Source organism: Chelonia mydas, chromosome 24, assembly GCF_015237465.2.
Source record: "Chelonia mydas isolate rCheMyd1 chromosome 24, rCheMyd1.pri.v2, whole genome shotgun sequence".
In the NCBI taxonomy this organism is placed as follows: Eukaryota; Metazoa; Chordata; order Testudines; family Cheloniidae; genus Chelonia; species Chelonia mydas.
Window position 1 is genome coordinate 19,063,705 of NC_051264.2, and position 25,737 is coordinate 19,089,441.

Consider the following 25,737-nt stretch of genomic DNA (forward strand, 5'->3'; position numbering starts at 1 on the left):
AGTCTCTGCTAACAGCCCAAGCCCAGGGATTTCTGTGCCACTGCTCTGAATTCCCTCCCGTTTGTCACCTCTCTGGGCCTGAGACCAGGATTCTAACTGCAGGACAGAGCAGAGGGTTTGGGGCCTTTCCTGCACCTCCCTGTCACTGTTACAACCTTGTATCTCATGTGCTGTGTATATAGTCCTGCACACATATCGCATGGATCCATATACACGTGTGGCCACTGTTCTCCAGCTCTGGTAGCCACATTTTGTAAAGGATGCAGAAAAACTGTAGAGGGTGCAAAAAATAGCTGCAAAAATTATCCAAATACACAAAACTGTTCCTTGAAAAAAAGCCTCACAGGGAGCGACTGAAGAGGGCCAATCTGTTTCACTGATTAAAAAGACTAGCAAGGGGTGTCTTGATCGAGATATAAAAGCACATTCACAGAGGCTGAGAAAATAGCAGGTATTAAAGATCTCTTTTATCCAGCAGAGAAAGGCAGAAAAAGACCCAGCAGCTGGAAGTTAAAGGCAGACACATTTAAATTAGAAACCAGGTGCAAATTTGAACAGTGAAGGTAGTTAACCTTTGGCACAAACTCCCAAGGGAAGTAGTGGATTCTCCATCCCTTGCTGGTGCCCTGCTGGAAGATGCTTTAGTCCAATGCGAGTTATTGGGCTCAGCACAGGGGTAACTGGGGGCAGCTTTCTCCTCACTGTATTTTCCAGTGAATGCTGTAATGATGAAATGAGCTGTAGCTCACGAAAGCTTATGCTCAAATAAATTGGTTAGTCTCTAAGGTGCCACAAGTCCTCCTTTTCTTTTTTGTGGCCTGTGTTATGCAGGAAGTCAGACTAGATGATCTAATGGTCCCTTTGGGCTCAGTATTTATTAATTAAGCCAGAGGGTTATTTTTCTAAAGACAGACATTTAGGCGAAAGTGGTGAGGGTTGGGGTGTACACAGTAACTCTTCATTTAACGTTGTCCTGGTTAACCTTGTTTGGTTGCTGAGCAATTAGGGAACATGCTCGTTTAAAGTTGCGCAACGCTCCCTTACAACATTGTTTGGCAGCGGCCTGCTCTGTCCACTGCTTGCAGGAAGAGCAGCCCCTTGGAGCGAGCTGGTGGGGGCTTGGAACCAGGGTGGGCCGGCAGCCCCCCGTCAGCTCCCCGCTCCCCTAAGTTCCCTGTGCAGCAGCCACCCAGCAGGCTAGCAATTGCCGGCAGTTCAGGTGTCCGTCCCCCCACTGCCGTGTGCTGCTCCTGCCCTCTGCCTTGGAGCTGCTTCTGGGAGCCTCCTGCTTGCTGTGCGGGGGGAGGGAGAGAAGAGGGGTGCTAATGTCAGGGTGTCCCCCTCCCCCTGCTCCTGCCCCCACTCCTGTACCTCATCTCCACAGAGCAGGGGCGGGGACACGACAAGGCTCAGACTGGAGGGAGCTTTGCTGGCAGCAGGAGCTGTCTCAACTTGCTGATCTACTTAAAAAGGCAGCGTACTTAGAGTGGGATCAGTGTACTGTGTGTGTATGTCTGTCCCTCCGCCCCTCTCTCTCACACATACACACACACACACTGTGTGTCTCCCCCCCACACTGTCTGTCTCTGCCATTTGTGTCCCCCCCGCCTTCGGGCTGCCTTGTAGCGTGTGAGGCTACACTAACAACATGTTAACCCTTGAGGGCTCAGCCAAGTGCTAGTTCATCATTTAGCAGCAAGGCATTCCCTGGGAAACAGCCCACCCTCTGACTCCTCCACCTCAACCAAGCTTCACAATCATCATTGCTGTGTGTGATGCATCCGATGACGTGAGCTGTAGCTCATGAAAGCTTATGCTCAAATAAATTGGTTAGTCTCTAAGGTGCCACAAGTCCTCCTTTTCTTATTGCTGTGTACAGTATTAAATTGTTTGTTTAAAATGTATACTGTGTGTATATATATATATATTTCACCCCTTCTGCCTTGCCAGACTTAGCGCTCCCTCCTCTGGCAGGGACAGGGCCTGAGGTAAATCAGCCCCACTCTGGAGCGTGTCTATCTTCCCTCTTCGGGGTTTGTTTCTCAGAGCCTTCCCGGTAGGCCCTGGGGCAGGCCTGAGGAGTGCTCCTCTACCAAACAAAGGGGAAAAGTCTATAATGCACTGAAACAAAAGGGGAATACCTTTCCCTGGCTCCCTAACTGGGGCAGGTGTTGTCCTGTCACTGGCCCTGGGGTATCAGTCCTTCCCCTAAACAGGCACTGGGTTTTGGGTGTCTCTCCTACAGGGAAGGGCACAGTCTCTCACACTGGAGAAGCCTATCTCCCTGCTGCCTCCAGCCTTGTGTAGTTTGTCTCCCTCCCTCCGGAGAGAGGTTTTAACAGGTTTCAGGCAGCCCTTAATTGGACTCAGGTGTCCCTAATGGACCTGAAGTAACCCCTTCCCAGCTTGTAGGAAAAAGGGCCTTTAGCATTCTAGGGCTAACATACCGGCTTTCTTTAAAATGTTTTCCCTGGACCCCCCACATTTACATGAATTCTTATGGGGAAACTGGATTCGCTTAACATTGTTTCGCTTAAAGTTGCATTTTTCAGGAGCAGAACTACAACATTAAGCGAGGAGTTACGGTGTGTGAATCTCACCATAAAATCTTTAACACCATAAATACTGACACAAAAGGCAGAGCCCGGACACTAGGGGGCTCTCTAAACTCACCAACAAAGGCAGACCAAGACCTAATGGCCCAGAGTCAAGGTGAGAAAATTTCAAACTGGAAACAAAGCAGGGATTTGTAACAGTGTGAGGGAATAGCCACTGGAACAACCTCTCTAGGGGTGTCACTTTAAATCAAGATGGGGGGGGAAAGAGGTCTTTCTTAGCCGCGATCTGCACTACAAACTTATGAGCCACATCACATAGCTAGACTGGCCTAACCCTCGATGATGGACTATGTCGACAGGAGGGGTTCTCCTGTCCTGGGAGGTGGGGTACCTGCGTCGCCAGGAGACACTCGCCCGCTGGTGTAGGTAGCACAGAAGCTGCTAAGAGCGACAGCAGTGCAGGTGTGCAACTGCAGCACTGTAAGTGTAGACAAGCCCTTAGATCCAGCACCAACACCTCGTCTCCATTGCCCTGCTGCATGCATTGACTGCGGGGAAGCGAGTTTGGGTTTGCACTTTGCAGCAGCCTTCAGTTCACCCCCAAGCTGGGCTGCCAACACTCCCTCATGTCAAGAGGGAGCCCTTATTTCTTCATCTCTGTCCAACAAGATCGGGAGTTGCTGGGTGCTGCAAAAAGCAGCAAGAAACACCCCCGGCGAATGGAGGCGAGCCGTACTTAGTATTACTATTTATAATAACAATGATGATAACAATATCAGGAGGAGTGCGGGGAGGGGGGCTAAGAAAACAGTCTCTTATTTTGGCAGTACAGTGTTGGCACCCCTAACCACAAGTCACTGGGGGTTGCCTGGGGTAAGCAGGTCTGCGGAGATGATCACAGGGCTCCTTTGGGAGGGTCAGCTCCTCAGCTGCTGTAAATCACTTTGTGACCCATGTGATTGTGTTTTAAACTGATCCAGAAAAGCTGGTTGATAAATTACCAGGAGCAAATATTGCAAAAGCTCTGAGCAAAGTGACCTTGGGAGCAGGAGTTTAGCTCTCAGCAACCTCATTTTTTGGGATACTTAAATAAACAGCCCTTTGGACCCTCCAGATGTCAGCAGCCTGTCAGAGAGCAGCTGACCTCAGTGTCTCTGCTTGGAGTGTCTGTTCCACACACAGGTTCTGCAGCAGTAGCTTTAATTTGGGGTTTTTAATGAGATAGTTACACCAGTACAACCCCTAATGTGAGTGCAGTTATATCACTATAATGGTGCCTTGTCCTGGTTTGGCTTATTCCCGTTCCATAAGGGAGCAGCTATACAGGCTCCTTTATGCTGCTAGACCTGCCTCCACGGCAGGGGTGTGTGTTGTACCACTTTCAATATACAGGCAGAGTTAAAGTGATGTGTGTGTGCAGAGAAAGGCTCAGAGCAGCTGATAGATTGTCCCCTCTTTGGGACTGGGCTGTCATCCTGGTCTGGGTGTGTAGGGCATCCTGGCCCATGACTGCTACTCCTTCGCACACGGGAAACGCAAATAACAGGAATTGGGCTGTACTCAGCACGCTGTGTTGAATTGCCCCTTTGGCTACAGAAGGGAGCTGTGGGAAGGGGGTCGTGGGAGTGTGAACCTTGACAGTGTTTGTGCGAGAAGGCACTCTTGTATGCAGCACAGGGATTGTTGATGGGTGAGAGCCCCTTGCATATGGGAAGCTCTAGGATGGGATGGCGGGAGGAACAGCTGTGCAGAGGGGGAGAGAGACTAATAATACCTCACTGTTCTGTGGCACTTTTCACCAGTAAATCTCACCGTGCTTTACAAAGGAGATCAGTATCATTATCACCCTTCCTGTTTGCTGGGCTCCTGGCTTCAGTGGAGTAGTGTCCATTGACAGGATGGCCCTGGGGCTCTTTGGAGGAGAGGCATAAGAGGAAGGCACTGGAGGCATAAGGCGATACAGCAACATGACAGGGACACAGAAGGGAGACTAGCTGCTTATCACCCTCTTTCTTAACACAAACTCCGGCTCTGCACATGGCTGGCAGCAGCTGGGAAGCAGTAAAAAGGGCAGTTCCCAGGAGCACCTACTGTTCTTAACAAGGGCAGATCAATGGGGGATTCCCTGTAATTCTCAATGGGGAGGGGGAAACAAAGCCTCTTCCTGGGCAGATATCTGATAATATGGTGCAAGGCAGCCAGAGAGAGAGGTAGCTAGCAAGATAGATAGATAGATAGAGAGATAGGTAGATGGGAGGTGGAGGTGTGTGTGGATGCATCATTCCCTTTAAGCTGTACCTTTCCATGCCCTCACCCTTCCAGTGGCATTGGTGCCTTCTCTGATCCATGCCCCCCGCACTATATATTGACACTGATCTGTCCCCCAGAGCGTTTGTGTTGCACGATTATTATTATTCCAGGTTTAGAAGCTGGGGAAGAGTCTGAAGGTTCCAGGACACCCCCTCTTCTCTACAGCTTTGCCTCTGGCATGATGGGCCTCCACAGCCCCGCCTGGGGTCTCCTGTTGGTCTGTGTCGCTCAGGCTCTGGCTACTAGTTTCGGGGAATGTCTACACTGCACTCAGAGGTGTTACTGCCACTCCGGTAGCACTACCTGCACTAGCTTTCATCCAGCTAGCCCAGCTAAACTAGCACCGAAGAAGCAGCAGTGTGAGCTAGAAACCCTGGGCTGCAGCCTACACCCGGCAGCTCATGCTGAAGCCCCTCACTGCAACTTGACGACCATTGTAGCTGATGCTAGCTAGGCTAGCGCTCCCATGGGTAGGCCTACCTGACTCAAGGAAAAGCCCAGAGCCTTAATGGGCAAAGGTGTCCTTTAAAAACAGTGCGCATGCTCAGCATCTTTGCAGCCTTTCTGGCTGGAGTGTAATTTCACAGGGACCCTGAGAAACAGGAAGCTGGAATGACTCTCTTAGGGTCATGCAACGTTGCTATAGCCATGTGGGTCGAGAATATTAGAGACCCCGGGTGGGTGAGGTAGTGGCTTTTATTGGACCAACTTCTGTTGGTGAAAGAGAGAAGCTTTTGAGCTTGCGCAGATCACTTACCTCACCTGCCCTGTCTCTCTCAAGGTCACACAGTGAGCCAGGACACCCCCTGCCCACTCTAACCCACTAGACCCCCCTCCCCTCCCAAAGCTGGGGATAGAACCCAGGAGTCTTGACTGCCAGCCCATGCTGTGAGGAGGGATGCATTACTAAGGGCTTGTACACACTGGCACTTTACAGCGCTGCAACTTTCTCACTCAGGGGAGTGAAAAAACATCCCCCTGAGCGCTGCAAGTTTCAGCGCTGTAAAGTGCCTGTGTAGACAGTGCCCCAGCGCTGGGAGCTGGGAGTGCTGGAGGTGGTTTTTCTCTCTCCCAGCGCTCTGCCACGACTACACAAGCCACGTTAAAGTGCTGCCACGGCAGCACTTTAATGTTACCAGTGAAGATGTGCCGTAAGTCACCAAGAGCACGCTGGCTATTTAGCCCATCTGTCCACACAAGCGGCATCTGCACGTCCATAATGTCCATGCCAGGGAAATCCCCTAATGGGATGAGGCTTGGGGGAAGAGGTGTGGAAACCAAATAGCCTCAGCATCACTCAGCAGGAGGGGATGAGGCCACCCCACCCAGGGCAGAGGCCAAGCACATGGGGCTGAAGTGGGACATAAGGGTTTCCTAGACCATATGGGAGTTAATTGTGGCCTAGGCTGCCCCCTTGAACCAGGGCGAATTTCACAATGGAAGGCCTGGCTGGGTCATCCTTGAGCTGCAGTCTCTGGGGCTGGAATCTGCTCTGTTTGAGCCAGGCTGGCTTTGGGGGGCTCTGGACAACACTGAGCCCCAGGCTCAGAGCCCCCTCCAGGAGAGTGTAGAAAACACCGTGCTTCCACTGAAGGGCCTGGGAGGTATCTCTGATGTTTCACTGAGGGGGCCAAGAGTAGGGTCTTGGGGGGAGGCAAGGCGCGGGGGAAAGGCAGGCTGAGCCGGTGGGGAAGTAGTGTGATGGTCTGGGGGGAGTAAGGGAGGGGCAGATCCCACAGGCTGCCTGCTGAGTGGCGGGGGGTTTCCGTGGGGCTGAATTTCCACACTCACTGAGTCAGTGTAATTCTGACTCAGTCCCACTCCTAGGGACATAGGGTGGTAGGGGGGTTGTGTGGCATTGGTCAATCAGTTGCTCTCAGGTCAAAGGGCCAGGCCTGGCTGTGTTTGCTTGGAGTTTGACCAGGGATGGTGAGGTTGTGTCATTGGTGGATCTGCTTTTGGGAAAGGGGGGTTAAGAGTTTTCACAAACACTCTATAAATGAGCTGGCCAGAACCTTGGAGCCAGAGTGAGCAGCAGCCTCCAGTCACCCGTGAGTACCTCTCCTGTGGGGTCACACAGCCTGCCTGCCTCTCAGCCTGGACCGTAATGCCCTGGCTCCAAGAGTGCCTGGGGGCTGGAGCAACCTCACACGGGCTGCCCTCTCTGGATTGATATCTCCCCCCGTATCTCTGCATACTGACCTGGAAAAGCCACGAGGGAAGCAGCCACCTCTTGAGGCTGGGAGCCTAGGGCCCGACAGGGGATTTTCCTAGGAGCACGCAGTCCCAAGGGGTTTGCTTGACTTCCCTGGCCTGCGAGCCCAAGGTTCTGTTTCTCCTTTACCAGCTGTACATGTTTTATTTGGTTTGTAGGTTTCCGTGCCTTGCTTGAGTCTCAGGAAGGAGCCACGCTCTCTACAACAGGTATGGTCCCTAGTCACCTCAGGACCTGGATCCCCCTGCCAGCCCAATGGAATCGGAAGCTAGATACATTCAGGCCAGTAACCATACAGTGAGAGGGACTGGGGACAGATGTGGGGATCCCCCTCCCTTGATGTCTGTAAACAGAGCACAGACATCTCAGCTAAACCATCGCTCTGGCTTACCCAGGGCCAGGAGGATACACGAGTCACTGGGAGGGGTTCTGGCCGGGGTTATGCAGGAGGCCAGACTCCCTGCTGATTTCAAATCAATGAATGTCTGAATCTGCACCCCATGCCCTGTGTTAAATCATAGAATCATAGAATATCAGGGTTGGAAGGGACCCCAGAAGGTCATCTAGTCCAACCCAACTGCTCGAAGCAGGACCAATTCCCAGTTAAATCATCAGTGTTGTGTTTTACATGTGTGGAAAGTGTGTGTGCAAAGCTCCCATCCCAATTTAGCAGGGTTCCCATCCACTTTGCAGGTGCAAATGGCAGGACTGGGCGCAGGGCAGCACAGGGAATCAGCTCCCAAGAAGATGCTGGCACCTTGGTCTCTCCTGGTCACTGCCTTGAATACACAACAGTTTAGTCTCCTGAGGACTGAGATGCTTTGGTTTAACTAAAGTCTCTGGACTCAATAGACGAGTATCTGGATTAAACTGAATGGAGCGTGCTATACAGGAGGTCAGACTGGATGATCTAATGGTCTCTTTTGGCCTTAAACTCTATGAGACAGGGAAATACTGGGTGCACAATCAGCCTGTGGAACTCCCTGCCACAAGGGGGCACTGAGGACAAGAGCTCAGCAGGATTCTGACAAGGATGGGACGTTCCTATGGAGAACATGAATATCCAGAGCTGTGATAAGGATTTAAAAAATGAGAGGTTTGGCACTGCCCTGCTATGGGGCATGAGCCACCCCCTCTCTCACAGAGTCAGGTGGGGATGCCCACCTGGCGTGTGCTGCTGATAGAGGTAGGAGGCTGGGCTGGATCGATGTGACTCAGATGGGGAATCCCAACAGTGTTCCAGGAACTATGCTGTAGGGAACAACCCTGAGCCAGCTTTGTGGGCCTGGGGTGTGGGCTGGATGGGAGCTACCACATTTGCCATTCTTGATGTCCGCTGGTGTGAGCTCGGCCCCGGTGCAATAAGTGAGGGTGGGAGGAAGGGGCTAGGCTCAGCAATGTCCACTCTGACTTTCTGCGCACACACCCAGTGCAGAGGGAGAAAGTGGCATTAACCTGAGGGTTTTATTTTTCAGCAAATATGGGGCAGATGGATCTGAAAATTGCAGTGGCCTTCATCCTGCTGCTGTTTCTCTGCACCGGTAAGAGATGCTGGCGTGTGGTAGATTCCCTGAAGCCGGAGATGCAGGTTAAACTCCTCCAGATGATGTCGAGAGAGATGATGTCTCCTTGAGTTCCCCTACTCCAGAGCACGTTACTCTTCCTTCTCCCCATTTCCTGTCTAGGGGTTGTATCCAGGCCCAGGGGAAACCTGAGGACGCAGCCCAATATTTGCCAAAGTGGCTGCTGATTTTAGGGCCTGATTTTCAGAGCTGCTAAGCTCCTGGCGCTCCCCCAGCTTTCCCTGGAGTTATGGGCTGCTCAGCCCTAGACTTTCTCTTCATGGTTTTCTTCAAAAAATTTTCCCAAAACGTTTTTTTTGCTAGAACAGAAATTTCCAAGGAAATGTCCAATTTCAATGACATTTCTTGGGTTTTTGCCCAAAACTGAACATTTTTTGGTCCCTAACAACTGGAAGCCAAAAACCAATAACAACAAAGTGACAGTTAAAAAATGAAAAACTGGAGAATGAACGTAAAGAAAAAATTTGAATCAAATTTTTTCATGCGAACAAATGCCAGTTCTCTGCTAGCCGCAGAATGAGTTGCCCTAAAGCACTGGTCTGCTCTCATCCTGGGAGTCTGTCAGAGCAGCATCTCTCAGCCTTTCCTCAGCAGTGACCCCTTATTCAAAATAAAAGTGATCCCCTACGGGTACAAAAGTGGGAGTAAAAAATGATAACAGTGTTAAGCTTGTAGAATACAATGGCTCATTTGATCTTACACATGTAGACAGTTTTGGCAAGCATAAAGTTATTCTGGAAATGCTATTTTCTTTGCTTTAGAATTGTGATACAATTGTACCGCTCTACAACACAATTTAGAATTGTAATACAATTTTCAATGTCCCACAACCCCCCTCATTTGCCTGCCAAGGCCCTTCTGGGGCTTGCAACCCACCCCCTGATAAACATTGTGTTAGATTCTGTGGTGCATCTGAGCAATGGCTGCCTCTCCTAGCTTGTGTTTAGCATGTCACTCACACACCAGAAGTGGAGGCTTTCATCTGTCCGGCCGGAACTAGGTTGATTTCCCTTCTGCATTAAACACAAACCCCCATCCAGCCAGTGTTTGCTGTTGCGTGTTGGTGCATCAACAGCATCTTGCGTGGTGCAAGAATGGTACTGGGATATTTGTGACAGGTGCTTTGCACATCAAGGGATCACGAGGATTCAACTTTTCCCGTTTGTCTCCTATATCAGAGGGGTAGCCGTGTTAGTCTGTATCCACAAAAACAACGAGGAGTCCAGTGGCACCTTAAAGACTAACAGATTTGTTTGGGCATAAGCTTTCGTGGGTAAAAAAACCCCACTTCTTCAGAGGCATGGAGTGAAAATTACAGATACAGGCATAAATATACTGACACATGAAGAGAAGGAGAACCAGTGCTGACAAGGCCAATTCAATCAAGGTGGATGCGGTCCACTCCCAATAATTGATGAGGAGGTGTCAATACCAAGAGAGGGAAAATTGCTTTTGTAGTGAGCCAGCCACTCTCAGTCCCTATTCAAACCCAAATTAATGGCGTTAAGTTTGTAAATGAATTGTAGCTTGGCAGTTTCTCTTTGCAGTCTGTTTTTGAAGTTTTTTTGTTGAAGGATGGCTACTTTTAAACCTGTTATTGAATGTCCAGGAAGATTGAAGTGTTCTCCTACTGGCTTTTGTATGTTTCTATTCCTGATGTCTGATTTGTGCCCATTTATTCTTTTATGTAGAGACTGTCCAGTTTGGCCAATGTTTGTCTCCTGTCTTTCCAATACCAGTGTAAAAACAGCTACCTCCCTGGGCATGGCCCCTGCTCCCCTAGAGAGACCTGAGCCCCATTTTCTGTCTCTGCAGAGGCTGCCAGTTATCGGCTGCAGAAGCGAGAGGCTCAGGACTCATTCTCCCAGATCCAGGAGGTTGCCAAGAATTACTGGGAACGGCTGAATTCAGTGGTCCAGGGCTGGCTGGACAGTGTCAAATCTTGGTAAGGGGAAGGCAGAGTGCAAGTGTAACCCACACCCCTCCTGGGTGTGGTGTTCTGTCCCATATAGTGGCACCAAGACCACTTAGAGAGAGAGATAAAATGAGTCTGCTCTACAGCCTTAGTTAAGAGCCAGTTGTCTTTTAGCTCATGTGGTAGATAGAGACTCATGCACTAAGCTCCATAGGTCCCAGTTCGATCCCGCCCGCTGACAACCAGGGTCTGTCAGTGTTACACAAACAGAGATTAAATCTGGAGGAAGCCACCAGCGTGGCCAGTGTTTCCAGGCAGCATTACCGGGAACAGACACCCCCCCAGAGGGAGTGGTTTGGGAGGTGGTGGTCTCTGGCTCCCCACAGACAGAGGGTTTGCTCTGTCGGTGCCACAAAGCCCTGGAGAGTCCCATGTGGGTTACAACCCTGGGCGCACACAGAGGCAAAGAGCATGCCCTAGTTGTGACCTAACAGCCCCTCCCCATTCCTGAGGGCTGATTCTCAGTCTCTTCTTTCCTGTGACTGGGCCAGGCCCTCTGGCAGGTAGGTTAAAGCTGCCTTTGTGGTTCCTGAAGTTTGAAACTCTGCAGGGTCCAGCTCAGGCCCTGGTGTGGCTGCTTTAATATATGCAGATGATACAGATAGTTAAGTCCCAAACAGACTGCGAAGAGCTACAAAAGGATCTCACAAAATTGGGTGATTGGGCAACAAAATGGCAGATGAAATTCAATGTTGATCTGTGCAAAGTAATGCACATTGGAAAACATCATCCCAACTATACATATAAAATGATGGGGTCTAAATTAGCTGTTACCACTCGAGAAAGAGATCTTAGAGTTACTGTGGATAGTTCTCTGAAAACATCCACCCAATGTGCAGCGGCAGTCAAAAAGCTAACAGAATGTTGGGAATCATTAAGAAAGGGATAGATAATAAGACAGAAAATATATTGCCTTTGTATAACTCCATGATACGCCCACATCTTGAATACTGCGTGCAGATGTGGTCGCCCCGTCTCAAAAAAGATATATTGGAATTGGAAAAGGTTCAGAAAAGGATAACAAAAATGATTAAGAGCATGGAATGGCTGCCATAAGAGGAGAGATTAATAAGACTGGGACTTTTCAGCTTGGAAAAGATGACTAAGGGGGGAATATGATTGAGGTCTATAAAATCATGACTGGTGTGGAGAAAGTAAATAAGGAATTGTTATTTACTCCTTCTCATAACACAAGAACTAGGGGTCACCAAATGAAATTAATAGGCAGCAGGTTTAAAACAAACAAAAGGAAGTATTTTTTAACACAACGCGCAGTCAGCCTGTGGAACTCCCTGCCAGAGAAGGTTGTGAAGGCCAAGACTATAACAAGGTTCAAAAAAGAACTAGATAAGTTCATGGAGGATAGATCTATCAATGGCTATTAGCCAGGATGGGCAGGGATGGTATCCCTAACCGCTGTTTGCCAGAAGCTGTAAATGGGTAACAGAGGATGGATCACTTGATGATTACCTGTTCTGTTCATTCCCTCTGGGGCACCTGGCATTGGCCACTATCAGAAGACAGGATACTGGGCTAGATGGACCTTTGCTCTGACCCAGTGTGGCTGTTCTTATGCTCTGCTTCTCATGGCTCTCTCGGCCCTGGGAAGCAGAGATGGATGCTGTGGCTCCAACATGGCATTCTGTCCCATTTGGGAAGGTCCTCTGAGCAGGGGGCATTAACAGGCAGCTGTCCCCACCTATCTGAAGCCCCTCTATGCTGCCCGAATGGCATGAAAGGGCCCTAGGGTGCATAGGAAGCAGGGCCCATGTGTCAGCAATTTTCAGGGCTCCATGGCTGGATTTGGTGCTAGTTTTACTCTAACCATGGACTGTATTTAATAACAATGCTGACAGTGCAGACCATCCTGCAGGGACCAGGGTCCAGCCCTCTCACGTGGCGTCTCCTCCTCCTCTTCACTTTCCTTCCCAGGGACATCTATGAAAAAACCACATCGGCTGCAGGGACCTACACAGAAATCCTGAAGGACCAGGTTTACCATTGGTGGCATGGGGAGCAGTAACATAGGCTGCTGTCCACCCCATCCCCATCCCCATCCCCTCCCCGCAACCATTCCTACAGTGACAAGCCGGCAAGGATAGCGAGCGGGTTCCTCTGTGTTCATATTTGTTTATGTGCTGACACTTTTCTGCTTACCGAGTCAATAAAGCAAATTCCCTTTTGCCTTGCTCCATTCACTGCTGTGTGTGTGGATCTGTGAGCGACACAGAACTTGGTGTATATGGGGCTCACTCAGCGTCTCAGTTATAACTGCACCTCCCATCCCATTATCCCTGTCTTCAGATATTGGGAGGAAACTGAGGCACAGCGAGGGTACCTGAGAAGGAGTAAGGTGCAGAGAGAGGAACAGAACTCACAACTCCTGACTCCCCGACTCATTGTCCACCAAGTTGAGAATAGGACCCAGGCATCCTGGCTCCCAGCCCCCTTCACTCTAATCATTAGAACCCACTCCACCCAAGCACCAGGCATAGAACCCAGGCATCCTACCTCCCAGCCCCCTCCTGTTCCGACTCACTGGACCCCACTCCCTCCAAGAGCTGGGAGTGGAAAAGGCCATACTGCAAACTTGTTCTAGCTCTAAGTTTCCTCCCTGTTTGAAGCTAGCTGCCACTGAGGGATTTGGGGTGGACCCATCTGTTACATTAAAGGGTTGAGTGATCAGTGCTAAAACTGCAAAGGCACATTGAGCTATACACACAAACACAAAGCCTTGCACACCCAGAGCCATACATCCCCACATACATGCCCATAAAAACTCATCCACTAATAGCCAAACACTCACTCCCACCTGCATACACTCCCATGCATCTCAATATTCACACAGAGTGATACATACACATAAACACCCAGACCCTGATGATTCTGGGTGACTCACAAAGTGATAAATAGGAAAATTATTTAGGTCACTAAAGAGGAAATGTAGACTGAATTCTGGGGATAAGGGAGAGATTTAGGGCAAAATGGTTTGTTAGAGGCAAAGCATTAAGATTAGCACAGTGAAGGTAACTTGGAAGATTTATGGTGAGATGCAAATGGAACAACTGGGGGGGGGGCTAACTGGGGTAAAACATAGGGGACTAGAAATATAACATAGGGTAATGGCACCCTACATCTTCTCCAGTCACTCATTCCTCTCTGTGAATCACAAGTATATCTGGAGGGAAGCATTAGGGTGTAACACAGGTGACTGGGTGGGGGGAGATATAAGGTGCAACATGTGGAGACCGGAGGGGAAGATTTAGGTTGTAACACACGGGTCTGGTAGATTTAGGTTGTAAGACACCAGGATAATTACAGGTCAGAGACTTCAGGTGTGAGGAAAGGAAGAGAGGGAGGGAGACAGGGAATTCTGCGGACTTTCCACCCAGTGAGCAAGAATCCAGCAGGTGTGACCCAGCCCCAACCCAGCCTTTATTTTGGGCACCTCTCCACCCAGCCACAGCCCCAGGCCATCATTTATGCAGGTTTAAGTTTGCTGCACAAGCAGAACAGCCAGAGCGGCACTGATGCTTAGAAGAGCAAGATGCAGCGCAGGAGAGGTGCCAATGCACCGTACTGCCATGCCTCCTTCTCTGTCCAAGCCCTCTGTCCCTTGGGGAGAAGGACTGTGTTCTCAGCCTCTCTCCTGTGCTGGATGATGGGGCAAGGTTCACATGTAAACAGCTCTGCACTTTTGCCTAGTGAGCCTCTGTGCCAGTGTGTTTAGATGAGGGAGCATCATGTGTGTGCGTGCACGCACACATGTACACACAATGCACATGTGGCTATCTGCAAGGTATGCGTGTGGGTGAGTCCATATCTGTGACACATGCATGAATAGAGTGGGGAGAGGGGTGTGTAGGCATGAACTGCCTCATTCCTCTACATGTTGCCTAAATGGCAGGCTGATGAAGTCCCTTAGCAGAGGCAGCATCCTCTCTGCTGGCCCTTTCTACATGGGCCTGAAGTTATGCAGGGATTCACATGGGACGTGATGGACGCCTGTGCTCTGAACACTTACTGTTTAAATTACTTTTAAGGATTCACTGCACTTTGCTCAGCACTGCCATCCTGGGAGTTGCCTTGCTCCTACTTATAAGCCATGACCTGGTGTATCCAGGGGTTTGTAATTGTAAACTTTGATGTACACTGTTGGGTGCCTGCTGGCACTGGCCACTGGGTCTGTGGGCCCCCTGCAGTTTCTGGAGGTATGTAACTGGAACAAACATGGCACTGTGAAGTGATGCAATGACTTCTGTGACTCAAACTAGGATGCCTCCTGGGGCATACGCAGGAATTTCTGTTTCAAATTGGGACAAAAAGTCTAAATCTACATTTTTCATGGAAATATTCCAGTTTGGAAACATGAAAAAGACCCTGTTGAGAGTAAAGGGTAAAATGTTTCATTTCAATAGAGTTGAAAGGGTTTGTTTAGCTAACGTTAAAAGTCAAAACAAAATGAAGCTGTTGACCCATCCAGGAGAACATTCACTCCCTGGCATGATCCCTCTCTCACTCACCCCTTGACTGTGCCGTACAGATTGCACTTGTACTGCACCCAGCACAAAGGGCTGTCAACCTAGGTGGGGTCTGTAGGTGCTTCTGCACTACAAAATAATAACAACAGTGCACTGTGAATTAAAGCATCTGACTAGGACTCACTGCACGAGCGCAGTGCACTCTGCATTGAATGGCAATTTACAAGCCTCGTTCCATAGTGATGCAGAAGGAAACACACTTTGCTCTGTAAGTCACAAAAGATGGTGTCATAAATATAAAGGGAAGGGTAAACCCCTTTAAAATCCCTCCTGGCCAGAGGAAAAATCCTCTCACCTGAAAGGGTTAAGAAGCTAAAGGTAACCTCGCTGGCACCTGACCAAAATGACCAATGAGAAGACAAAATACTTTCAAAAGCTGGGAGGAGGGAGAGAAACAAAGGGTCTGTGTCTGTCTGTATGCTGGTTTTGCCAGGGACAGAACAGGAATGGAGTCTTAGAACTTTTAGTAAGTAATCTAGCTAGGTATGTGTTAGATTATGATTTCTTTAAATGGCTGAGAAAAGAACTGTGCTGAATAGAATGACTATTCCTGTCTGTGTGTCTTTTTTGTAACTTAAGGTTTTGCCTAGAGGGATTCTCTATGTTTTGAATCTAATTACCCTGTACGGTATCTACCATCCTGATTTTACAGAGGTGATTCCTTTACTTCTATTAAAAGTCTTCTTGTAAGAAAACTGAATGCTTTTTCATTGTTCTAAGATCCAAGGGTTTGGGTCTGTGGTCACCTGTGCAAATTGGTGAGGATTTTTACCAAATCCTCCCCAGGAAGTGGGGTGCAAGGGTTGGGAGGATTTTGGGGGGAAGGACGTGTCCAAACTACGTTTCCCTGTAAACCCAGTTAAAGTTTGGTGGTGGCAGTGGAAATTCCAAGGGCAAAGGGTAAAATTAATTTGTACCTCGGGGAAGTTTTAACTTAAGCTGGTAAAAGTAAGCTTAGGAGGTTTTCATGCAGGTCCCCACATCTGGAATGCGTTACCTAGGGAGGTGGTAGAATCTCCTTCCTTAGAAGTTTTTAAGGTCAGGCTTGACAAAGCCCTGGCTGGGATGATTTAATTGGGGATTGGTCCTGCTTTGAGCAGGGGGTTGGATTAGATGACCTCCTGAGGTCCCTTCCAACCCTGATATTCTATGATCTGTACCCTAGAGTTCAGAGTGGGGAAGGAACCTTGACAGATGGTGAATTCTCTGCATAGTGGGTGGGTTTGTGCCCATGTCCCTTTAGTGTTTATTTTTCCCATGTAGGAGGAGGGTGGTTCAGGTCAGCCCTTTGGAGATACATTTAACAATGCTTAATATGCTAACAAATGAAAGAGAAGGTCGCCCAATAATCCCGATAATACCAGCACTACCAGGGTCACTCACTGGAAAATCGAACACTAATTAGAGCTTGTTCTGCCTACTGGTGTTAGTTACTTTCCCTTGTCAGAGAAAAGAAAATGATGACACGTCCAATGTGCTCGCAGAGCCAGGGGGAACCAGGGTTGGGGTTCAGTCCTGGGGTCTGAGGAGAGTGAACAATGACCACTGGCCATTCAAGACTGTGGGCTCGCTAGAAATGCAGATCATACTTGGACATGAACAACCCCACGGTTATAGCAACAGAGGGGTAGAGGGAGGGTTGTATCTGCAGTTGCCTGCTCAGCACAAGGAAAGTCACCCCAGTGCAGCAGGCAGCTCAATGCTGATGTACCTTTCAGGCCTGTCTAGCTAGGTCCTCCTATGGCCGCAATCATCTTTCAGGGCTTTTCTACCCTACAGGTTAGATCGGTATAACTTAGATCACTCCGGGATGTGAATAAGCCACCCCCTGAGCAACATAAGTTACACTGACCTAAGCGCCGGTGCAGATAACTACTGCCTCTTGTGGAGGTGGTTTTATTATGCTGACGGGAGAACTCTCTCCCATCGGTGCAGCTGCACCACTGTGGTGCTTCTCATGTAGACTAGCATTCAGTCTCACCCACAGGGGGAAGCAGGTAACACTGTCCCTCTTACAGATGGGGACCAAAAAGGGAAGAAGGAGGATCCTGGGAACTACAGGCCAGTCAGCCTCACCTCAGTCCCTGGAAAAATCATGGAGCAGGTCCTCAAGGAATCAATTCTGAAGCACTTAGAGGAGAGGAAAGTGATCAGGAACAGTCAGCATGGATTCTCCAAGGGCAAGTCATGCCTGACTAATCTAATTGCCTTCTGTGACGAGATAACTGGCTCTGTGGGTGAGGGGAAAGCGGTGGACGTGTTGTTCCTTGACTTTAGCAAAGCTTTTGACACCGTCTCCCACAGTATTCTTGCCAGCAAGTTAAAGAAGTACGGGCTGGATGAATGGACTATAAGGTGGATAGAAAGCTGGCTACATTGTCGGGCTCAATGGGTAGTGATCAATGGCTCCATGTCTAGTTGGCAGCCGGTATCAAGTGGAGTGCCCCAAGGGTCGGTCCTCGGGCTGGTTTTGTTCAATATCTTCATTAATGATCTGGAGGATGGTGTGGACTGCACCCTCAGCAAGTTTGCAGATGACACTAAACTGGGAGGAGAGGTAGATGCACTGGAGGGTAGGGATAGGATACAGAGGGCCCTAGACAAATGAGAGGATTGGGCCAAAAGAAATCTGATGAGGTTCAACAAGGACAAGTGCAGAGTCCTGCACTTAGGACGGAAGAATCCCATGCACCGCTACAGACTAGGGACCGAATGGCTCGGCAGCAGTTCTGCAGAAAAGGACCTAGGGGTTACAATGGATGAGAAGCTGGATATGAGTCAACAGTGTGCCCTTGTTGCCAAGAAGGCCAATGGCATTTTGGGATGTATAAGTAGGGGCATTGCCAGCAGATCGAGGGACGTGATCGTTCCCCTCTATTCCACATTGGTGAGGCCTCATCTGGAATACTGTGTCCAGTTTTGGGCCCCACACTACAAGAAGGATGTGGAAAAATTGGAAAACGTCCAGTGGAGGGCAACAAAAATGATTAGGGGGCTGGAACACATGACTTATAAGGAGAGGCTGAGGGAACTGGGATTGTTTAGTCTGCGGAAGAGAAGAATGAGGGGGGATTTGATAGCTGCTTTCAACTACACGAAAGAGGGTTCCAAAGAGGATGGATCTAGACTGTTCTCAGTGGTAGCAGATGACAGAACAAGAAGTAATGGTCTCAAGTTGCAGTGGGGGAGGTTTAGGTTGGATATTAGGAAAAACTTTTTCACTTGGAGGGTGGTGAAACACTGGAATGCGTTACCTAGGGAGGTGGTGGAATCTCCTTCCTTAGCGGTTTTTAAGGTCAGGCTTGACAAAGCCCTGGCTGGGATGATTTAGTTGGGGATTGGTCCTGCTTTGAGCAGGGGGTTGGACTAGATGACCTCCTGAGGTCCCTTCCAACCCTGATATTCTATGATTCAAAGCTCAGACAGATTCAGTGACTCTGAGATCACACATTGAGTCTTCAGAGTAGCAGCCATGTTAGTCTGTATCCGTAAAAAGAAAAGGAGTACTTGTGGCACCTTAGAAACTAACAAATTTATTAGAGCATAGGCTTTCATGAGCTACAGCTCACTTCATCGGATGCAACTACCACACTGAGTCTGTGGCAGAACCAGGATCAAACTCTGGAGTGGGGCTGGGCAGAAAACTGATTCCCACCCAGCTCAGGAGAAGTTTCAACATTCATATTTTCTCTCCGATCTCAAATTGGGATGAAAAGTCAAAATCTTAAACATTTTTGTGAACCAAAAATCAGAAATAATTTTTGGTTCAGGTCAACGATTTTGTTTTAGTAAATTCAGAACATTGTGTTTCAATTTACCTTATTTTCATTTCTCTTTTTTAGTGCAAATGTACCAACACTTTAAAACAAAAAGTTAGTTTGACTCAAAAAGCTGAAACTTACTGGATCTACAGTTCTGAAATTGTTTTAACCAAAAATGTTTCAAGTTGAGTGTGACGTTGCACTCCTTATGCTTTATAAAAATATGTTTATAAGTGTGAATATGATGTAACTGGAATATGCTTTATGCAAAGGTCTCTTGTAAGGTATCATTACAAAGCTTATCATCTACTGAGTGTGTTCATCCCATTTGTTTGCATGTATTATTTCTATGTCTGGAGTTAGGAGAATAAGAGATAAACTGATATATTACTGATGTAAACATGTTAAGTGGGAGCCATTAAGGGTGCTTCAGAATCAATCACCTGTAAATGGCTCTGTTTACATACAAACCTTCAGGAGTACATGCCTGTCAGCCCTGGAAGCAAGGAGACGAGGGGTCTCACAGGACATGTAACCATGTCACCTGGTACTGGAATCCATCTTAAACCTGGTGCTTTTCCATTTAGAAGGAGGGGTGGGGACCCAGAGAGACAAAAGATTCCCGCCTTGTGCCAAAGCTATAAAGGGGTGGAACAGAACAAAGGGGTCTGCCAGTCATGAGAAATCCCCTAGTTACCACCTGAGCTGGAACTAACAAGGACTGTACCAGGAGAAAGGATTGGGCTCAGACTAGGAAGGAGTCTAGTTTGTGAAAGAAGCTTATTGGAACATCTCTGAGGATGAGATTTACCTGTATTCATTTTCTTAACGTATTAGGCTTAGACTTGTGGGTTTTGTTTTATTTTGCTTGGTAACTTACTTTGTTCTGTCTGTTATTACTTGAAACCACTTAAATCCTACTTTTTATACTTAATAAAATCACTTTTGTTTATTAATTAACCCAGAGTAAGTGATTAATACCTGGGGGAGCAAACAGCTGTGCATCTCTCTCTGTCAGTGTTATAGAGGGCAGACAATGTATGAGTTTACCCTGTATAAGTTTTATACAGAGTAAAACAGATTTATTTGGGGTTTGGATCCCATTGCGACCTGGGTGTCTGGGTGCTGGAGACAGGAGCACTTGCTGTTTTCAGTTGAGCCTGCAGCTTTGCGGGCTTGGTTCAGACCCTGGGTCTGTGTTGCAGCAGGCTACTGAGTCTGGTTCAACAAGGCAGGGATCTGGAGTCCCAGGCTGCCAGGGAAGACGGGCTCAGAGGTAGTTTCAGCACATCAGGTGAAGAGTCCCAAGGGGGTCTCTGTGACTGAACCCGTCACAGTGAGTATTCCATCAAACCCGACACTGTTTCACAAACAGTTACTGTTTTGATCAATCAACATTTTCCAACAACAACAAAAGTTGAATTGGAAAATTCCTGACCAGCTCTACCCAGGAGCCCTGAGTCCCAGTCCAGCACATTAATAAAAAATCCCTGCATTTCCTCACCATTCATTCCCATGGAAGCCCACTATTTGGAGGCCTTATGTGGGCTGCCGAGCCTTGGGCTGGTGGATTTGACATGCCCAATGCCTATTTATCACTTCCAGCCCATGCTGAAGGTTGAGTTGCACTGGGCAAATTTCACCCAAATGGCATAGGAAGCAGGTTGTGCCCTGAACTATTTTTAGCCCCTGTTCTCTCCTCTGCAGCAAACCCCTCCCCAAGGGAATGCAGCAGGTGGAGCAGACAGTTATTTACCTGGGGAGACAGATGTGGTTTTGTTTCTAAATTCAGTCCCTAATCACTGACAGCTGTTGGATCATGTGAACAGTTCAGCTTGTATAAATCCACCCGCTCCTTGTGTCCAGCTCAGCCTGGCACCATGGAGATCTTCTTGTTCGCTCTTCTGCTGAGCGCCACAGGTAACTGCTCTCCCCACTGGCCTCTCCTTTCTCCCTGTTCTAACCCCCCCAGGCTAATTCCCATCCATCCCGTTTGCCTTTCAGCTGCCTCACAGCTGGAGGATGATGATAAGATAATAGGTGGATATGAATGCTCGCCCCACTCCCAGCCCTGGCAGGTCTATTTCACGTATGGCTCAAACTACCGCTGGTGCGGGGGGTCTCTCATCAGTGAGTGGTGGATCATCTCGGCAGCTCATTGCTACAAAACGTGAGTCGAGCAGTTCAGGAGAATTCATCCCTGTCCTAGCACAAGGCACAGGCCCCTGTAGGGATGAAGCGAATTTCGGTGGGACCCAGGCCTTGTGGGTGTTACATGGGGGCCTGGGTTGTATTTCCCAAGCAACTGAACCATGGGAAACACTGTAATGCAGTTGCAAAAAAGGCTAATATAATTCTAGGGTGTATTAGCAGGAGTGTTGCATATCAGACAAAGGAGGTCATGGGCCACTTGACTTGGACCTGGGGAGGCCTCAGCTAATGTAATAGGTCCAAAGCTGGGTGCCACACTTTAGGAAAGATGTGGACAAGCTGGAGAGAGTCCAGAGGACAGCAACAAAAATGATCAAAGATTTAGAAAACCTGACTTCTGAGGACAGGCTAAAACAACTGGGCATGTTTAGGTTTGAGAAAAGAAGACTAAGGGAGGAGCCTGATAACAGTCTTCAAATATGAAAAGGGGTGTTATAAAGAAGCCAGTGATGAGTTGTTTTCCCTGTCCACTGAAGGTAGGACAAGAAGCAATGGGTGTAATCAGCAGCAAGGCAGACTTATCTTAGGTATTATGAAAACCTTCTAACTCTCAGAGTAGTTAGGCATTGAAACAGGCTCCAAGGGATGGTGTGGAGTCCCCATCACTGGAAGGTTTAAGAACAGGAGGAACAAACATGTGTCAGGGCTGGTCTAGGGTTACTTGGTCTTGCCTTGGTGCAGGGGGGCTGGATGTGATGACTTCTCGAGGTCTCTCCCAGCCCTGCATTTCTATACTCTGTGGCTGTTCCCTGCAGGCCCAGGACCCTGGTGGCTCATCTCGGGGAGCATGACACCAGTGCAGACGAGGGCACTGAGCAGCATATCCAGGTGGCCAAAGCCTTCCCATTCCCCAAGTACAACCAATACACCATGAATAATGACATCATGCTGGTGAAGCTAGCCCAGCCGGCCCGGTTCAGTGCCTACGTGCAGCCCATCCCCATCTCCAGCAGCTGCCCTGTGCCAGGGACGGAGTGCCTGGTCTCTGGCTGGGGGAATCTCCTCACGTCTGGGGGTAAGATACAGTGGAGACAACTTCAGCTCAGGGAGCATCTGCAAGGGGGAGGGGGCCATCAGCAATAATCCTGACTTACACCGTCTCCAATGGGGTTACTCCTGATTTACACCGGCATGGGTGATGGGGGAATCAGGCCCCATCTGAAGGGTGCTTCTCTGCCTTTGAATAGTCTGTGCCATTAGATCCCCATTTATCCCCATTCTCTCTCCTCCCCAGTTCAGTACCCGGATGCCCTGCAGTGTCTGAATGTGCCCATCCTCTCTGACTCTGCCTGTCGTGCTGCCTACCCCGGTCGCATCACCACAAACATGTTCTGTGCTGGCTACCTAGAGGGGGGCAAGGACTCTTGCCAGGTATGGAGGGAGCGGCTGGTTAGGTTTGGGGTGTGTGAGGAGGTTGCCTTTCATTCAGCTACACTGGGGTTCAAAGCGAATGCTGTTTCCTCAGTACATGGCAAGAAATCACTATGCTTGGGATTTGCAAGTACAAGGATGAGGACCTCTAGGCATGTGTCCTGGGGATGTCAGGATTGGGTGATCATGATGTCATTGGCGTCATTATAGGGTGCACTTGCACGTTCCTGGGATATTTCCTCTCAGTGCAGCCAGGTGTCTGTGTGTGTGGGCGCACGTGAGTGATAGGGTGTTCATGTGTGCAGAGGAATATGCAATATGTGCGTTTGTGCAGATAGGTGTGTAAGTCAAGGGGTTTGTACACATTACTGTTTACAGAAGGCGGTGTGTGTTAATGTGTGTGCACAGGGGTGTCTGGTGCTAGGATACATATATGTATTATTAGTGCCTGCAGAAGGGGGTGTTAGTGCATGCACAGGAATGTGTATGTGCATGAATATGCATAGGAGGTTATGTCCGTTCCAAAGAGGACACCTTACCCCAGCTTGCAACTCTGCAGAGAGAGGTCACTATCACTTGCTAGACAGTAAATCCACACCAATAGCAATATCTGACCTACAGTTTTTAGGCAAAGCCCTGAAATTCTGCTCCAGCCCAGGACCCAGGCACCAAAGAACTCCGACTAACTAACCCCCTAATGTACACAGCCCCTGGGCTGTGCACTGGCCCCTGTGCCTCAGGCAAGTTGATTCAGTCTCCTAAGCTGCTTTGACTCTGTAGGTTCCTGTGATGTAGTCTGGCACTTCCCACCCTAGCACTTCGCTGGTGCTGGGATGTCCCAGCGAGGGCATGTGTGAAGGAGAAGGATGGGGGGCCTGGGATGGGCAGGTCTTTCCACTGTTATCAACATCACCTGGACCTGGGCTGACAGCCACATCCAGCCCTAGGCGGTGACTCCTACTCACTTGGGCACAGTTCTCTTGCCAGATTCTAATGCCATGAAGAGACCTGCACAACTCTTTGTTCCCTGCAGGGAGACTCCGGTGGGCCAGTGGTCTGTAATGGAGGGCTGACGGGGGTGGTGTCCTGGGGCCACGGGTGTGCCCAGAAGAACTACCCTGGTGTCTATACCCCAGTGTGTAACTACGTGTCCTGGATTGAGGAGGTCATTGCCAACAACTGACATGTTCAGACCTCCTCTGTCCCTCTTTGCCTGCTGCCTGGATAAAAGTGATTGAAACCTTCTCAGTAAAATAAGGGGCCTGCCGTGATGCCAAGAAACCCAGTAAGGAAGACACAAGATGCTTAGGAGAGAAGCATCAAATGCGGGTCTGAAATCCCAACTCATCAATAAAACTCAGTTCCTACATCCTGCTGAATACTTGGCATTTTTAGCCCAGATCAGCGCTTGAATCGCATACTGATATTGTTATAATTAGATGAATATTATGACAGCAAGCGGATACCTCAGGAGGCTGCTGCTGGGCTTGGTGCTGCACAGACACACAGCGAGTGACACACCCAGCCCCAAAGAGCTTCCAGATGAAACTGACAAAGCCAGGTCCCCATTCTATAGCTGGGGAATTGAGCTGCAGAGAGATTCAGTGACTTGCCCAAGGGCACCCAGGAAGTCTGAGCTGCGAATTGGCTGCAGATAGCTGTAGTCCCAGCAGATGCCCCTGCTGCATTGTATGGGGTGAGGGGCTGGGACTCATGGGGAACAGCCTAGGAGGCTGGCAATCTATAGCATGTCCCTAGTATGGAAGTCACTGAGAATCTCATCCACTTCAGTAAGATTTTTGCCTGGGTTTTGACAGGACTCCTGGGTTCTATCCCGTTTCCTCGAGGAGTCACCAGCTCTTCCTTGCAGGGCAAGTGTTGTAAAAGCATTTTACAAATATCAGTCACCACAGATGGCAACCGGGTGTGATGGGTTGGATCACAGAAACCCCCTTGGAGGCTGCCAATTGATGTGCCAAGACTACTTCTGCTCCTGCTTTCCTGCCCTGTCAGCTTAGGACTTCAGTGCCCTGCCTGGTTTGAGCCAGACCCGCTAGCCTGCTGCAAACCCGACCCAGGTCTGACCACGTCCCCTAACAGCTGTAGGCTTAACTGAAAGCAGCTCACAGAAGTGTTCCTGTCTTTAACACTCAGATGCCCAACTCCCAATGGGGTCCAAACCCTAAATAAATCCGTTTTACCCTGTATAAAGCTTATACACCCTCTATAACACTGACAGAGAGAGCTGCACAGCTGTATGTCCCCTTAATTAACTCTGGGTTAATTAATAAGTAAAAAGTGGTTTTATTAAATACAGAAAGTAGGATTTAAGTGGTTCCAAGTAGTAACAGACAGAACAAAGTGAATTACCAAGCAAAATAAAATAAAACACACAAATCTAAGTCTAGTACAGTAATAAAACTGAATACAGATAAAATCTCACCCGTAGAGATGTGTCAATAAGTTTCTTTCACAGACTGGACACCTTCCTAGTCTGGGCACAATCCTTTCCCCTGGTACAGCCCTTGTTCCAGCCCAGGTGGGAGCTAGGGGATTCCTCATGATGGCTCCCCTTTGGTCTGTTCCACCCACTTATATATCTTTTGCACAAGGCGGAAATCCTTTGTCCCTCTGGGTTCCCATGCCTCCTTCTCAATGGAAAAGCACCAGGTTAACGATGGATTCCGGTTCAGGTGACATGGTCACATGTCCTGTGAGACCCCAAGCCTTCATCCCTCCCAGTCTGACTCACAGGAAGGCCTGCCTGCAAACAGAGCCAGCCACAGTCAGTTGTCCTGGCTGCTGGGAGCCATCAAGATTCCAAACCACCATGAATGGCCCACATTTTGCATAATTACAATAGGCCCTCAGAGTTATATTTCATATTTCTAGTTTCAGATACAAGAGTGATCCATTTATACAAATGACCACACTCAGTAGATGACCACACTCAGTAGATTATAAGCTTTGTAATGATATCTTGCAAGAGACCTTTTGCATGAAGCATATTTTAGTTACATTATAGTCACACTCACCAGCATATTTTAATAAAATCATATAGAGTGCAACGTCACACTGGGGACAGGTGCATTCAAGAGGGGAGGTGTGTGGAGGAGTGGAGACCTCCGGTGGAGGTGTGAAGTCCCATGCCACAGAACCGCAGCAGCTGTGAAAGGTGGCCTTCCTCCAGCTACAGCTCCTGGCTGAGTGCT

At 48.9% G+C, this 25,737-nt stretch overlaps 2 protein-coding genes across 2 annotated transcripts; both read left to right on the forward strand.

The window, feature by feature from the left end:
* The first annotated feature begins 2,662 nt into the window (after positions 1 to 2,662).
* On the forward strand, positions 2,663 to 12,831 carry LOC102933377 (apolipoprotein C-II). Its single transcript, XM_043535381.1, has 5 exons — positions 2,663 to 2,712; positions 7,242 to 7,292; positions 8,559 to 8,624; positions 10,482 to 10,611; positions 12,574 to 12,831. Exons 1-5 carry the CDS (start codon positions 2,697 to 2,699, stop codon positions 12,662 to 12,664), a joined length of 354 nt encoding a protein of 117 aa, XP_043391316.1. The 5' UTR covers positions 2,663 to 2,696; the 3' UTR covers positions 12,665 to 12,831.
* A 7,992-nt stretch (positions 12,832 to 20,823) lies between these two features.
* LOC122463746 (cationic trypsin-like) lies at positions 20,824 to 23,791 on the forward strand. The gene is made up of 5 exons (XM_043535237.1): positions 20,824 to 20,863; positions 20,948 to 21,113; positions 21,910 to 22,169; positions 22,389 to 22,525; positions 23,559 to 23,791. Exons 1-5 carry the CDS (start codon positions 20,824 to 20,826, stop codon positions 23,706 to 23,708), a joined length of 753 nt encoding a protein of 250 aa, XP_043391172.1. The 3' UTR covers positions 23,709 to 23,791.
* The last annotated feature ends 1,946 nt before the right edge of the window (positions 23,792 to 25,737 follow it).